Here is a 16,422-nt window from a genome sequence, read left to right on the forward strand (position 1 = left end):
CCCCCTGGCTGCTTTACCCCTCAAAACAAACAAAACCCCCGGAGAGCAGGATGTGCAGTTGGTGGAGACATAGAGACCCTCAGAGTCTGCTGAGACCTGAGAGGGCTCTAGTTCAGCTCTAGTGGAAGGGAGCAAGGAAGGTGTCCTGACCACCAGATGCAAAGATGCAGCAGTGACTGGGGTCAAGGAAGAGCCAGTGCTAGGGAAAGGACAACACACAGGAATGGCACATGGGTGCTGGAGTGCTAGGGGCCTGATGAGACACTCAGCCCATCTGTTTGAAGCCATTATGTTGGCAGCCCTGGGAGAAGGCCAGCTCCGAGCATGCCCATGTGGTGAGCACCTGCCAGGGGTCCCAGGAGCTGGGTAAAAGTGACTTAAGATATGGTGCCTGGAAGACAGTGCTGGATATGTCCCTGGTGATGCAAGGATCGGGCTTTGTCAGTATGCAGGCCGGGTGGTTGTGGCCAAAGCATGGCAGAGTGCTGAGTGAGGATGCTAGGGCCACACTCAGGGGGCAGCTGAGGCTAGCATAGACAGCACTTCCGGTGGGGCTCAGTAGGCATCATCTGGAATCACACCAAAGACTGGGTTACTGTGCCCTTCCTGGGAGTGCCCCATCTCCTGCGTACCTGTGCATCCTAATGTAGCCTGGCTAGTTGGATACACCTGCTACATTCTTTGTTGCCTCCTTGGCCCAGCATTAACCACTTCAACACAGCCCAGCATGGACCCTTCTGGCAGCTGTCTGAAACACACTGCACCCACTAGTTCCTCTTGTCACACTGTCCAAAGGTATAGCCAGACTGCAGACACCTGGATCTGCAAAAGCAGATGCCCACAGGTCTCCTGGCCCTACCACTCAGTCTGCAGGAAGTGGGAAGCCCTTGGCTTCCAACCCTGGCCTTTATCAGCCTTCATGGCTTCCTGCCATAAAAGTGGCCTGCTCCCCCACCTTGGCGCCAGGACGTCGGGTCAGTGGTGACTCACCCATTGCCCAGCATAAGGACGCCTTGCCCCCATGTCCTCCTACCTACCTTCACAGCAGTTGTGCCTGACATTAAGTCTCACAACAGACTGGCTTCTCCAAGGCCCTCACAGCAGTGTACACCTCTGCTTCTGGGCCATGAACTTGCCTCTGCTGGTCCATCCCACTCTGTAACTCCTGCCCACACAGACCCTTGCCATCCCTTGTCATGGGGTCCTGCCCACACCCCTACACCCCCATCAGCCTTACCCTCTCATGCTTTCCATTGCTACCCGAGTCCCAAGAATGTGGAGACTCTTCTGGGTAAGACTTTTGAGCTGTTTTAGCATGGCTCTAGGAAGATGTCCTAGTGTAACTCCTACTCTGGGGCCTCAGGAAGTCTCTCCCCTTTCCACCTTTCACACTCACTCCCATTCTGCGGGCTTGTCTCTGAGCCTTAGTGCACTGTTTGCAGTACCGAGGTATGCTGCCCCTGGCAAAACTGATCCTCCCCTTCACTCGTGTCCCTTTTGCTCACAGCAGCTCAGGATTGTAAAGATTGTAAAATGGGAACTGGGATTGGGGAGGAGAGAGAGGCCCTCGGCCCCTTCATCCAGAAGGCTGGTGACAAAGTTGGGGAAAGACAGGATGTTTGGATGGGCTTTTGCCTACAGGGGAAAGAAATGTCTCTCTCCTCTGCACAGGACTTGTGTTCACCATAAAGTCCCTTGTTTGTAAGAGCTGCAGTCCAGCCCTCAGCTCTTCCTGCCTCTGCCTGCTGAGCCAGAGAGGAGGTGTGATGCTTGGTTGCTAACCTGACACAACTACTCACCTAGGAAGAAAGCAGTGTCAACTGAGGAGTTGCCTCCACAGGTACGGCCTGTGGGCATGTCTACAGGGCATCTTCTTGACTTTTGATGTGGGAGGGTGCAGCCCACAAAGGAAGCAAGCTGAGCAAGCAGTGGTCCTCCACGGTTCCTGCCAACTTCCCTCAATGGTGGACTGTGATCAGGACATGTAAGCCAAAAGAACCTTGTTCTTCCCTCCAAGGTTGGTTTGCTCAGCATTTTAAAATCATGGCAACAGGCTGGAGAGATGGCTCAAGGCTGAGAGAACTTGTTGCTCTTACAAAGGACCTAGGTTCACTCCTCCCCTGAACATACGTGGTGATTCAGTGACCTGCAACTCTTGTCCCAGGGGTCTGATACCCTCTTCTGACCTCTGTGGGCACTGAGTATGCGTATGGTACACTCCTGTTATTCCCAGAGGAAGGTCGGCATGCTGGTGCCCAGGTGCTGCCTGCCTGGCTAACATGGCCTCACTTCTCCCCTACCAGCCTCTGCAGAGCTCCATTTCTGCTCTGGTTCTGTCTCACTCTATAGCCTAGGCTGGCCTTCTGCCTCTGCTTCTAGCACTGTGCTGGGACCACAGACGTGTGCCACCAGTTTGCTGGCTAGATTTTTTGTGTCGGGATACTTCATGTGCTAATCTCCCTCACAGGCAGCCTGGAGGAGAGGGCTGGCTATCGGATTCACCCTAAGGCATCGCCAGTGTCTGCTCTGTGAATAACTCATGGACGACTGAGAAAGACTTGTTATTTTTGTGGTTGGAGGGACTAGGCTAGTGGGAGATGGAGGGGATCAGGGCCTCAGGTGATGAGCAGCCAGTCTAGCCTCTTAGCTGGTTATGGAATGGGATGGACCTCAGCTTTTCTGTTTCACTTGTTACTGAAGCCTGTGTGTGTGCTGATGGACCTAAAGAGCAGAGCTAGCCTGGGAGCTCAGCTTTGCTGACCAGGGTCCAGTGACACCCTCTCCGCTCTGCTGCCTTCAAACCGGGCTGGGACACAAGGTAAAGCCCTTGCAGTAAAGCCCTTGGAGATACTTGGAAGTTTCTCTTTGCTCCTCCCCGGCCAGGGCCAGCAGGAATAAGAGTATGGTAGAATGAGGCTCAGAACAGGCTGGATCCAAGGTCAGGTTGAGTATTTTCAAAGTGGGTGATGGTTGAGATGGGTTGGCTCTCACCAGTTTGGGGCCACTGCCGTCATGGGTTTTAGCCAGGCCCATTGTTTGGGGACAATAGCTCCCCTGAGCTAGGTTCCTCTCCCAACAGGAAAACCATAAAGTCTGCCCATTAGCATTGCCCATGGCCACTTTGAAGGCCTGGGCAGGCCTCAGATGCCAAGTGCAGCCTGGACCCTGGCCCCATTTGCCAACCTGCCCCAGCCCAGGCACACTAGGGACTAGTTAGCCCTTCAGGCATGTAGCTCAGGGTATAGACACAGGTTCTGACCACCAGGGAAACGTGGCCCACCTTACTAGGTAGAGTTCAGGAACATGTAGAGGGCTTAGCCCCTTATCTGAAGAGTTTACTCTCCACTGAATGGAGACCCCAACCATTGTACCTAAAGCTGACTTGATACCTCGGTGTCTTTTAAGAGGCAAGAGCACTTTTTGTAGAGTGGCTGAGTCCTGTGAATAGGGCAGGTAAGGGTTAGAGAACTGGTTTTCAACCTTCCTCATCCTGCAACCCTTTAATATACAGTTTCTTGTATTGTGGTAATCCCCAGACACAAATTACATTTATCAATACTACAGAGTTGTAACTTTGTAATTATGTAATGTAAATTTTATACTTATGAATCATAAATATCTATATTTTCTGATGGTCTTAAGTGACCCTTGTGAAAGGCTCATTTCACCCCCACAGTTCTGACCCACAGGTTGAGAACCACTGGGTTAGAGGGTGCTGACTGTAGGGTAAGAACCTTAGGACTAAAGAATCCCTGAATGTGTTGCTAAAGGAGCTGTGTGCTAGCCACACCTCTGCCAGTCCTCACTAAGCCTGGCTGGCTCAGGGGCACCCCCTATTTATGGGACTGTAGGGTAGGGATGGGACTAGTGATGGGGCCAGTCTGCAGTACCACCCAGGCAACCAAAGCACCGAGGTCAGCTTTGATTGCTCAGAGTATGTCCAGCAAGGCCCTTCAGAAAGTAGTGCTGCGTGCAGCCACCAGAGGGCGCAGCCCAAGCCAACCATTCAGGCTTGTGGCCATTTATACTGCTGCATGTAACTGATGTATCTATCAGTAAATCCTGTACTCTGAGGTTCAGTCCGTGTCTGGCTTCTCCTCCACTTTACTGTGCCCTACCCACTTCTGCTGAGATGCCATTCCTACCCCCAGTGGTGTTTACTGGCCCAGGGCAATGTAAGCTAAAAGCCTGTTAGCCATGGGCTCTGGTCTAAGACTCACAAAGCAATGGTACTGAATATTAAACTCCACCTAGGTCAAGACCACCAGGGGAGGCTCAAGCAGCTACTGCCTTAAATGTACACTCTCACGAGTGACTAAACTTATGCTTGCCTGCCTCCAGGGCACACAACCTTATAGATCATGTGAAAATACCAGTCCTGACAGGGATAAGCAGGTTTCCAGGACCTCAGGGAGCAGGATACCTCCTCCAATGTGCTCCCAGGCACTGTTATCCAGGGCTTTTTTTGAGTAAGGCTGTTGCCCTTGGCTGGGCCCCTGCATTCCTGGAAGGTGCAGATATGGGTGCAAAAAGCCACACAAGCTTCAGAGAAAGCTTGGATCAGGTGCAGAGGAATAGGACAGGAAGGAAGCCCCAGTAGGTAAAGGTGGGGACACCCTCAACAGCACCATAGGTATATGCAGCAATAACCTGTACTGCGAATGCATGTCGCCACCCCTCACTCATGGGCTACACAGACTTCCTTGGTGTTCTGCTTGTGACCCAGCAGTCACAGAAATGGGCTGGACTGGGGAAAAGCCAAGCAGGTGTCTTGTCCCGGGGATTATAAAGCTTCCACTGTGCCCAAGAGAGGCCCAAGATTTGGGTTACACCAAAGGCTTGAGCAATTGAAGTTAGGCTACCCTCTATACTGACTTAGGTAGGATATTGGGGTAGGCCCAGAGCTTGTAAGGGTTGTGGAGGAGCTGTGAACTTGCAGCTTTGGTAGCCTAGAACACCTGTGGCTATGGCAATCCACTGGGGGTTAGGAGCTGATGGATCTCTTCACTCAGGCTTGGCTCCCTAGACTGGAAGGACCCCCCCCCCCAAAAAAATACCCTACACCCAGTTCCAGCTACTGCTTAAAACGCCATTCTCTACAGCACCTAACTTGGCCTTGGAGAAGGGAAGGAGGGGACTTGGGAGTCCACTGGGCCCTGCATTCTAGACTGGGGCCCTGTCTGGTGTGCACACTTGAGCACTCTGAGCTCTATTGCTCTCTGCTGAGAAGAGAGCAGTTAGAACCCAGATTATCCACCATGCAGGAAGCCATCTCCAGGGGGCACTGAAAAGTCTCCCTCAGCCCCCCTTTCTTTACCTAACTCCTGTTCTATACCTCTTAGAAGGAGGCCAGAGAGAAATGCTGGGTCTAACAGCTGCATCTACCCTAAGATGCACACACCTCATTACTGTACTCCCTCATTAAAACCGACTGGGGTTTCTTGTCAGGTACCTGCCATCTAGCCCGACATGTGCTGACAGGTAGTTCAAACAGGCAGAGATCTACCCAGCTGGATCCATGCCCATCCTGTGTATTCTCTCCCACTGGCAAGGTGCATCCACCGCCTGGGTCCTAGACAGGTATCTAAGCAAAGACCATGGCTAAGCCTCAGTGTCCCCCCTCTAATTAGGTAAAAAAGGAGTGGCCCACCCCACACAGGGCTTCTTTCACTCCTGCTCAATAGTGTACATACTGCAGGACAAAGCACCTGAATCAGAAAACCCCAGTCCAGGGTAGGCTGGACAAACTTCTCACTGGGCACAACAGCTCAGGAGGAACAGCTACAAGTGGGCCCAGTGCCTCACAGCCTCACTGACGCTAACCTCTCATTCTGTGGTCCCTGGCTACCCTTAAAGACGGGCACACACTCTGACAAGCCTCACATGTCTAGGTTTATCAGGAACCTTGCTACTGTATTTCCCAGTGATCACCCAGTTTGCAATGGACTGTGGCAACCACCAAGTACTAGGTTCCTCAGTTTAGGTGGATGGCAAGAAACTTGGATGGCGTATCCCACATGTAGTGTCCCCCTGAACCTCCCTTCCCTCGGCAGGAAGACAGAAGGAAGGATGCTGGAAGATGTGCTATCCTGTCTGCTCAGCTCTCAAGTGTGCACACCAACACAGTTTCAGACTAAAATGCAGGGTCCAATGGACTACCTTGTCCCCTCCTTCTCTTTCCTAAGGTCCAGTGTGGTGAGGACTAGTTCTGCCACTAGGAGGCTACCTGAGGCACTGCTCTACATGCTGAGAAGACCCCAAGCAGGGGAACTCTGCTGTGATAATCCCAGTCAGAAAAAAACACACAGAAATGGACTAATTGCATGCTCGGTGGGGTCATACTGACCCAGTGCCTCCTTGAGCCTCACACAAGTGCTCCTGGTAGCTCAAACACAAGGCTATGACCTCAGCTCAGAAGCATCTTGCCCACTTTATGGCTGCCCTCTACTGGGACCTTCCTCCTCAGCACCTGGGTCTCTCCAACCATGTGACTCAGGTCTCACATTTCAGGACGGACAACCCCCCCCTCCCCGCACTCCTCTCTCCCCCTGTGCTCTCCTGTGCACAGACACACACAAACACATACACACTTTGCTACTTTTCTTTCTTCTAGGATCATCCTAACTCAGCACAGTCCACTTCCCTCAACCCCAGCTTTCTAACTCTGTCAGAGGTAGTGAGAAACTCAACTACCTCACAAGAGTACTCCAGCCCTATTGGCCCTGCTCCTTTCCCAGCTCCAACCTCCCCTCCTGTTGTCTCCTGGGCAGACAAGGCACAGCTGGAGCAGGCCTCAGCTCTCCTCCCACTTGTTTCTATTTCCTGAGTCCCACCTCTCATCCCTCCACGCCACAGGCAAGTCCTGCTGTAGAAAGACACACGCCATTGGTTCGGATCTCACTTCTGGGACAGGCCTTTGACTGCGGTTCCACACTCCCACAGAGACCCCCAAAGCATCTTGCAGTCTCTTCATCAAAATCACTTCCTACCTGTCCGACCCGTCCACTCTCATCTGCAGCTGCCCAAACTCATCACCTCAGGCCTGGCCCCCACCTCTTGATCTGAAAGTCAGGTGGTCTGCATCCAAGGCTGCATCCAGGAAAGGGAGGCTGGACTTAAATGCACCAGGGTACTCTGTGGGCTTTCTCATGAAGAGGCCAGGAGACAGCTTGTAGGCTTCTTGGCAGAGGGTTCTGTTCAGGAGTACTAAAGGTCCATTCTAAGTGATGGCGCAGGTCCAGAACTCCACATAGGTTGTGCGAGACATTAGCAGAAAGCTGCAAACATGTACGTGGTCTGCTGGTCTCCACTTTCTGGGTGCTGCTGATAAATCTGACTAATATGCTACTGGGTAGCCTCAAGGACTCCTGGGTGCACAACTTAGGAGCCCTAAGCAGGAGGCTGAGGTCTGTGATGCTCCTGGTGGTTCCAGTGAGTAGACACTGGAAAGAGTAGGGAACATCCTGTCTGCAGGAAGCCTCCTGCAGGAAGACGATGGCTGCCTAGTGCAGACCAATAACTGCCACATGCCTGCTGTCTAATGCCTCTCTCCAGGAAGGAAAGGACAGGGCAGAGAAGATGGCAGCAGGCTAAGAGCAGGGCTCTACTTCTTGACTGAAGCCCTTGTGATTCAGTTTCCCTGTGACTGGTGGACAGTGTGTGCCAGAGGATTCCTGGTAACTAAAGACTAGTAAGCTAGGCACGAAGTGGGATCCAGATCCAGCTACTCTCTGACCATATTTCATTACACATAAACACACAGCTAGTTTCCCTTGCTGGGCAAAAATATCCCTTACATTGCTCAAAACATGATTCCCAATAGTAAATGGCCCACAATGTGGCCATGGGAAGAAAGCTTCAAATAAGTAGGGCAGTGCTTGACTGGTCGAGTCTCAGAAATCAGGTCTGAAAGCCATGGCCCCAGGGCCCATCTGACACCCAGAAAACAGATACTCCTGGAGTCTAGCACCAGGACGCTGCCTGGTCTTGAGTTCCACTCAGTAGCCATCGTCCTCATCACCATCACAGCCGTAATCTGCAAAACAGAGGACAGTGGTGGATGCTCCGCCCCCAGATCCCAGCTCCAACCCCACTGCTCACCTCACAAGCCTCACCAACCGAAAACAGACCATTTCAATCTATCCAAGATGCCTTTAGGAATGGTGGACTGGCAAGTGCCCCCTGGGGAGGCCTTGGCTCTTTGCTGGGCACTATAAATAGTATGGCTAACCCATGATACTTCTCTGCTGGCTGAGCAGCCCCTCCTCTGACTCCCAACAAGCCCAGAAAGAATGGCCTGAGTCACAGCGGATACCTCACTTCCCTGTGAGCTGGTCCCTAGCCTTTGCCTAGTTCCTCCTCACATATTCAAGGGCCACAGAATCAATGTGGCTAATTTTCAGTGTCCTAGTTCAAATCCCTCCTTTTGCAGAGAGAAACCTAGTTTGTAACCAATAGGCTCATATTTGGAAATTACTCAGGTAAATGGCTGTGCCGTTTTGTCTCTGGATACCCCTTCAAAGACCCTCTACTGTGCCCATAGCCATGTGGGCCCTACCCACCATTGCCACCCATCATCTGCAGAGCACTGACGCAGGGTTCTCCATCCTCCTCCTCCACGTCCTCCTCGTCTGCATCCTCCTCAGGATGGTACGACACAGGGCCACTCTCCACCAAGACTGCTGATGGCTTGACAGGCTCAGCTCCCAAGGCAGGGGAACTTAAGAGCGAGGCCTGGAAAGAGAGGGCAGGACTCTGGGATAAAGCAGAATATGTGCCACCCTCCTGACTATAAAGGACCTCAGGCTCTCTCTGTCTGGGCATGGGCACTGCAGAGTTCCTGACCCACATCCGAGCTGGGCTATAAAGTCCCGGCCTTCCTTTTCCCAAAGTTATCAACTGAGGAAGGGCGCTGTGGTATGGAATCTAGTCTTTGCCCACTCCAATCCACAGCGGGGATTAGCTCACTCTCAGCCCCAGAATAGCAGTGTCTGAGTGGCCTTTACCACCTGTCTGCTCCACTTCTGTGGCCCAGAAGCCCTCACCCTCAGAGCTTCAGGATTCTCTCCTGGAGCCTGGCCAGCACTGGAGCAACAAGCAGATGGGCCTTTCCCTGCCAAGCCTGACCGCAACTTGTGATCCTGAGGCCCTGCCCTAACTGTGCAGGACAACATACCTCTCCCACAGCTGCCTTCTTCGCGGGCTGAGTGGACACCAGAGGCCTCAACCTGAGAGAAAGTATAGAAACAGCTTCAGTTCAGTCTGGCATGGAAGTGACTTTGTGTGTGTGTGTGTGTGTGTGTGTGTGTGTGTGTGTGTACACGACACAAGGACTGAGGGAGCTGTCCAGGCAGGCTGATAGACCATAGCCTCATTTCATGCCTACTTGCTGACCATCGCTGACTGGCAGGACTAAGGGCCTGGACCAGGTAGCTACACAGTGGGAAGCACCATGCCACTCTACAGGAATGCCTTCCCAGAGACACAGAGCTTTCACTATTCTGCTAGCTTCTCATCATGGTGAGCTTGACATCTATTCAGGGCACACAGAGAACTGAGTGCACTATCCATGTACCTAAAGATGAAGTTTTGTGCACTGTGCCTCTAGGAGCATGGCTGATCTCTCCTGACTGGGTTCTTGTCCAGTCTAACACATCTAACAAAGCATCTTACCCCAGCCTCTCTTCCTACCCTCAGGCCTCCTGCTGACCTTAGGTCTCACCTGTTCCTCAGCTTGCTACCTGGAACACCATTACTGCTGTGTCCATCCTGACCTGACCTGCTGTATTTGCATTAATCAATGCCTGCCATCATTCTGTCCTTTCTAGGACCCATGCAGACCCAAGACCGGTTGGCCAGGCCTCACAGAAGGTCTGTGAATGCTGAGAAAATAAGTTCAGCACGGTGTTACTCAGATCGCAGCTTCCAGGGTAGTCCCTACCAGCCACAGGCCAGGACACTTCCTGTAGGACAGCCACAGAGCAGGTGAGGGCTCCATGTGGGGTCTGGGCACTGTCTCTATGGAGCTTAACAGTCTGAGAACCCTAAGAGCCTTTGAGTAAACCTAGAGACACTGGGTCCATTAGGGTAACGCCTTCCTAGAGGCAGATGCCAAGCGCTACAGCACCCTCAACAGCCAGACTATGCTGAGAAGGGTTGCCTCAGGCAGTGAGGAACATCTACTAGAAAAAGCTCAGATCCTAGAGCCATGTGGTCTTTCTCCTGTCCCTGTTGGAGCTGCCTGAGCTGGCCATTCTGTGTAAGGATGTACACATAAGTGCATGGAATAGAGGTACTCAGCCTTGAGGCTTTCACAACCCCTCTCAGGATATTAGATATTTACAAACTCTGACTCTCAGGTGTCCCATCTAGTTGGCCATATGACTACTAAGGATTCTGAGTCACTCACTAGAAAATGACACTCCAGCACTGACAGCAGTGTCCTAGTTGAGCTTCAACTTGCCCTGTGAGTGTTCGGAGCCATCAGACTCTCTGTGTCTGTCTCTAGCTGCAGTTAGACAGATGAAGATGGGGTACAGTAAGCAGGGTATTAAGCAGAACTGAGAATGCCTTCTGGGTGACCGAGGCAGGGGATAGGAGGTTAGCAAGGGCCAAGCTCTGGTTCCTCCCTATCTGGCCTACCATTTGTACGAAAAAGAGCTACAGTGGGATTCTCCCCACATCTCTACTTAGTAATCTCAAAGAGAGAGGTTCTATGATCACACAGGGACTGAAAAGGCAGCTGAAAAATGAACTCCCTTCTGAGGAAGCTGCCTCATGCTGACTCTCTTAGTACTTAGATAGTCAGCTGATGGTTGATAGAGCAGACAACCTAGGGCACCAAGGGAAGGAAGGCCTTGTGAACAAAAGGAGACACTCCACAGGTTCTGGGAACATAATGGGCAGAGGGAAATTAAGGACCTGCTCATATACAGAAGCAGTTGGAGGGGATCGCAGAAAGTTCCCGCAGAGGAAGACACTACAACACCTGTCCTAGCACCTGGGGATGAGGACCTGTAAGGACGTCCCTGTGCCTGTCAAATGGTCAGAGTGACAGATATCTCATTCTTGGTTCATGAAAAATAAGTAGGCCATGTACCAAACTGTTCTCAAGTTTTGTTGCGTTGGCCCCACAAACAGCACTGGCCTATACAGAGTAAAGCAACAGCCTGGTGACAGTTCAGATCACCTGAGCCAACTATAGGACAGGTCTTCCAGACAGACCTTGTCAGAAATATCAGTGTGGCTTTCATCTTGCTCCTTTGCCAAAGCGAGTTGCAGCCAGATTGGACTTAGGATATAAGGATGCAAACATACGTTGTCAGAGCTGGAGTGACGGGCACACCTCTAGTCCTGGCAGTCAGCACGAACGCACCACACATCACTTATGCGTACATTTTCCTTTTCTTCCTTCTTTTTATTTGAGGGGGGTGGAGGGTAGATTCTAGGCTTAAAAGCCTTGTTTCCTCCTCTTAAGACATGGTCTCAACACATGGCCTAAATGGCCTAGAACTTACTAGGTAAACAAGGCTGGCCTTGAACTCACAGATCCATCTGCCTCTGCCTCTTAGGCGTAAAGACTAAAGGTGTCAGCCACCACTCCTAGTGCTCTCTTGCTCGCCCTTCCCCCAGACTTACTTTTATTTGTGGGGAAAAGGGGAGTAGGGGAGAAGGTATGTCAAGCATGTATGGGTACTTGTGGAGCCCAAAAGGGAACATCAGATCCCCTGGAGTTATGAGTGCGGACTGACATGGGGCTAAGAACTAAATATGGGTCTCTCTTAATTCATTGTGGGGTGTGGGGGGGTAGAAGCTGAACTTTGGTATCTCTTAACCACTGAGCCATCTTTCCAGCCAGTTTTTGATTAGTTGGGAATTGGGTCTTACTATGTAGCCACAGCTGGCCTTGAATTCTCCATCTTTCTGCAATAACTTTATATTGCTAAGTAAATAAGACCCCACCAACAACAAAAGGGAAGCAACAATACAGAGACATACAGATGTTTACTCCACTAAGATAAATGAAAGCCCTTCTGGCTTCCTCCTTGGACAAACTATAGCTAATGCGAACATGGAGACATGGAGTAGGCGCAGGGTGGGTACATGCTGGCCACACTGGGTGTCCAGCCTCTCTCTAGAGCTAAGAAAATGAACTATCTTGGGACCTCATCAGGAAAACTGGCAGCTACCACCTAAGATTAAGTCTTAAAGAGCTGAACACACACGGCTGATCAACCCCAAACACCCCCTTGTCAAGCTGCAGAGCAACAATGACCCAGCACGCTGAGGCTGGCTTGTGCTGGCCCCAGAGGGGTCACTGTGGCTGCTTCCTCCCTCCCATCAGAGCCACTGGTGCAGCAGGGCTGTAAGAGCCCGTTTCCATTGCTTTCTGGGGACAGAGTAGGTCCTGCAGCTATCAAAAGCCTGGCAACTCTGGGACCCAGAACTGGGGGCTTGGGGGAATCAAGATTCACCAGCATCTAAAAATGGCTTGTTAGCATTCAGCACACAGTGGACCAAGTGTGGCTCCTGAAGCTCTAGCTGGAAAACAGCCCAGATGGGAGCCTAGTGTTGACCAGGCAGACACACAGCTCAAGGGGCAGCAAAGTACCTCTTCCCCATGCTTGTCCCAGGATCAGCACTATTCCTGGTAGCTGCTCTTTTCCTCCGTGATAGCTTCTTGGTGCTGGTACGCTCTGGGGGCTGTGAGTCGTCCCTGGGTGGGCTGCCCCCACCCTTGCTGTTAAGGTCCCGCAGCACACTGTAGTTGATCTTGCTGGAGATTTTTTTCTGTTCCAGCATCTTCTCAATAGCCTCCCCAGCTGTGCTGGCCAGGATTGGCTCCCGGCGTTTGCAAGACTTCTTGGGCTGAGTGAAACACAAAAGTAACTCCTCCTGTCACATGCTAGCTTCACAGCTGCCATCTACTCTTGAGCCACAGCTGTGACCCATCGAGGGGCACAGGAAGCTAGCTTGATCACTTTGGCAGCAACCAGCCATGACACCTGCTAAGTTCACTTTCTGTATATCTACTTTTCCAGCTCAGCCTTTCTTGTGGAGAGAAAAGGAAAGTGTCTCACACAGCACAGAACATGATGCCTAGTTGCATGATGTTTTGGGACACACTTCCCTACCCAAGTTTCTAGTTCTCTTTTTGAGTCAGGTACCACTTACATCTCTGGGCCTCCATCCTGGACCCCGAGAAGTTTTGCTAGCATCATATTGTCTTCTCACTGGCTCCTGAAAGGTTTAGCTCCTTCCTAAGATAACACTGGAGGCTGAAACGCCAGAGGGAGCAATGGAGCCAAGTTACCACGACTACTGGCCTATTATCAAAGAACAGCGGCATAAAGATAGGGACTTTCATGTGCTCAACAAGACCTCAAGCGCAAGGACCTGAGCCTAGCCCTGTATCTCAATTCCATCTGCCTTAACACCTGTGTTGAACACCTCACTCCAGAGCTGGGTGGCACAAGTCATCTGTGAAGGAGCATGAAACCAACATAACCTGGCAGTCAGGGGTATGGGTCCTACGGCTTCCACTGCCTGCCCAAGGCAGGCTCCTATGGACACGGGAGACGCAATCCCAATGTTCTCTCTTCTGTCAACCAACACTGAGGCTGGGTTAGGCTGTCAAGAGACACCCACCTTGTGCTCCTTATAGACACCAAGCTCCTTTTCCTTTGCTATTCTTGCTTCTTTCTCTGTAAGGTGAACAAAATGGCTGGCCTCAGAGAGGGTCATATCTGGGGACTGGGCAGGCAGGTAGATGGTACTTACTTACCCTTCTGCTCCCGCAGGTACTCCGCGTTCTCCCGCATCCACAACTCTGCCTTTACTCGAGCTTCTGACTCGTTCAGGATGTACTGTGGGAAGCACAGTGAAGTGACTTCAGTTCTCTGAGGTTGAGCTCTCAAGTGTTCCGAGATCTCTCAGCAACTAACTCCCTATTTATACGCTTAACCTGCTAAAGAAAGGATGTAGGAAGGCCTCCCTTCAGCACAGTAACCTGTCACTCTTTTGTCCCTCTCTGCCAACTTCACTCTGCAGCCCTGAGACAGTGGTGACAGTTCCTAGGTCTTCTTAGGCAGTCCTCTGGGATACATAGGCAAGTGTTAGTGTATAGTCTAGGACCCCTGATATTTGGTGATTAGAGATCTACAACATTACTTGTGATACATGGGAACCAAGGCCAGGTGCAGAACTCAGGGCCTTTTCAACATGGTCCTGGTGGGGTTGCTTGGGGTTTCAGAAGGAAGGTCACACGACGCTGAGGCTGCCTTGGAGTAGAGTTTGGACGAGGGGGTCCAGCAGATGTCTGCACTACAGGCACTACACCTTGAGACCACTCATTTGTCAAGGTCTGAGGGAGCACAAGACTCAGAGAAGCTAAAGGTGAGTGATAGGCCTAAAGCTACGAGTCCAGGCCCACTTTAGCCTCCTTAAGTCCCAACCAGCACTGGGAACAAGGGAACCCAGGCTTACTTACTCTGTCAATCTCAAGGTCATCGATGCCACTGAGGTCCAGCTCCCCATCCCCTGAAGAGTCTTCTAGAGAGAAGAACCCCAGTCAGTGTCACGGAGGCCGCCCTGAAAATACTGCTCACCATGGGAGTGCTTAGGGTCAAGGCTGGGGCAAAGGGGCAGCCCATACAGCCAGGATGTGAGGTGTCTTCTTCAGCTCCGACGGCTGAAGTCCTGGGGTGCTCAGACCACCGCTCGAAGCTCTCTAACGTCTATCTTGCTTTCTGTTCTGGGCTGCCAGTGCTCAGATTGCCAAGTTCCTTTGCTCCCTCAAAAGCAGATACCCAACTGTCCTCTACGTACTTGGCCCACAGGTGCAGTATTCTGCCTCCCCAACTGAGAGGTCTAACCCTCACATAAGGCCCCAACTTTTAACAGTTCCACCCATATGAGAGACTCCACCCTTTCGAGGCCAAATCCTCACCTGGTCAGGGGCAGAGACACATTACAGGATGGGAGCAGTTACCCTTCCAGAGCCTTTAGTAGCCCAGTCTTTCTTCAAAATGACTTTTTAATTTTATATTGTGTGTATGGGTATTTTTGCCTGCACATATGTCTGTGCAACACACGTGTGCAGTACTACCTCCAGAAGCCAGAAGAGAGCATCAGGTCTGGAACTAGAGCTACCATGTGGGTGCTGGGAATCAAACTCATGGTTTGAAGCCATGACTCCAGGCTATGCCAGACACCCTCGTAGTCATTCGGGGGGCCCTGCAGTTCAGCTGGACTAGTGGCAGCAGGCTGGCAGGCAGCACTGTGAGCCAGTGCATAGCCAGCTCTTCACCCTGTGTGATGTGGCTTTTAGACATCAACTTGTCACACTTTACAATCACCTGGGAAGGGTCTCAATGGAGTACGCTGTCAGGTGCCATCTTGAATGCTAATTGACACAGAGAGACCCAGACAGAGTTGGCCCTAAAGTAGGAAAGATGTACGTGGTGAAGTGACCCCAGAGCAATGATGACTTGTCTTGTCACTGTCGTGGATGTGAGCGTTTCAGCTGTTTGAGTCCCGCCTTGGCTCCCCTAAGATGATGAACTGTAACCTGTACTGTGAGCCAGAGCTGTCCCCACAGCTGCCTTTGACAGAGCATCGACCACAGTAAGATAACTGAGACTAGCCCCAGAGACACTGACTACTGAACCGGGTTCTAGCAGTGCCTCAGCCCAGCCCATCGTATTTCTGGTCCAATCCACAGCAGAAACCATTTGGACTGTAAACTTCCCTCGTCCCAGGGCACTCACTGGGGTCTCCACTGGGAGAGGAGATGCACTCTCGGATGGAGTCGGAGATGCCCAGGCTGGCTGCTGTGGGCAGGGGACCAAGTAGGGACTCCAGGGCGAGGGGTCTGCTGCCCCCATCAGGATCTTCTGTTGTCCCCGGGCCACCATCATCCCCCAGGAGCTCTCGGTAAAAGTCCTTGTTCATGTGGCTGGCAGCAGCCTCCAGCTCCTCATCCTCAGTGTCTTCCTCACAGAATGGGCTGGATGTGGCGTCCTCACCCGAGCCTAGGGACACACGATTCGTACACCACCTGTCAACCAGGCAGAAAGCCAGAGAGAACCCACTTTTGTAACAGCAACATTTTGCAAAGCTGCAAAATAACCAAACGACCAAAAAGCATGCCTTTTTCTGCAGCCGAGGAAGCACAGTCCTGCCAGCAGATGGTGCTGGTTGCCCACGTGCAATGATAACCCGGCTTATTCCTCATGCTTTGTGCAAAAGCTGGCTTAAATGTGGTGTTTGAGAGTGTAACAATATTCAGGAAAGACAAATAAAATGTTTGTGATCTAGAGTTAGGCAAAAAAAAAACTTCAACAACACTAAAAGCGAACCCATAAAGCACAGATATGTAGATCTTTAAAGAGTCATGATTAAAAAAATAGAAAGAATTATAAT

The 16,422-nt window shown here is 51.6% G+C and overlaps 1 protein-coding gene and 1 pseudogene across 4 annotated transcripts in view; both read right to left on the minus strand.

Annotated features, from left to right (window-relative positions):
- LOC308418039 (transmembrane protein 11, mitochondrial-like) overlaps positions 1 to 16,422 on the minus strand; it is a 444,261-nt pseudogene that overhangs the window by 196,686 nt on the left and 231,153 nt on the right. The gene's annotated exons all lie outside the window — the stretch shown is intronic.
- The window catches only part of BRF1 (BRF1 general transcription factor IIIB subunit), a 40,540-nt gene continuing 31,842 nt past the window's right edge, over positions 7,725 to 16,422 (minus strand). For 2 of the 3 annotated variants that reach the window (XM_080935029.1, XM_080935031.1), the window contains exons 11-18: positions 15,768 to 16,031; positions 14,489 to 14,550; positions 13,784 to 13,865; positions 13,648 to 13,703; positions 12,611 to 12,867; positions 9,176 to 9,227; positions 8,562 to 8,733; positions 7,725 to 8,035 (exon numbers count right to left, since the gene is read on the minus strand). In XM_080935029.1, the coding sequence (XP_080791155.1) occupies positions 7,998 to 8,035; positions 8,562 to 8,733; positions 9,176 to 9,227; positions 12,611 to 12,867; positions 13,648 to 13,703; positions 13,784 to 13,865; positions 14,489 to 14,550; positions 15,768 to 16,031 (983 nt within the window). In that variant the 3' untranslated portion in view covers positions 7,725 to 7,997. The remainder of the gene's footprint in view (positions 8,036 to 8,561; positions 8,734 to 9,175; positions 9,228 to 12,610; positions 12,868 to 13,647; positions 13,704 to 13,783; positions 13,866 to 14,488; positions 14,551 to 15,767; positions 16,032 to 16,422) is intronic. The other variant, XM_080935030.1, reaches the window with a different exon arrangement.

The sequence above is a fragment of the Micromys minutus genome, assembly GCF_963924665.1.
Source record: "Micromys minutus genome assembly, chromosome: 1".
Taxonomy (NCBI): domain Eukaryota; kingdom Metazoa; phylum Chordata; class Mammalia; order Rodentia; family Muridae; genus Micromys; species Micromys minutus.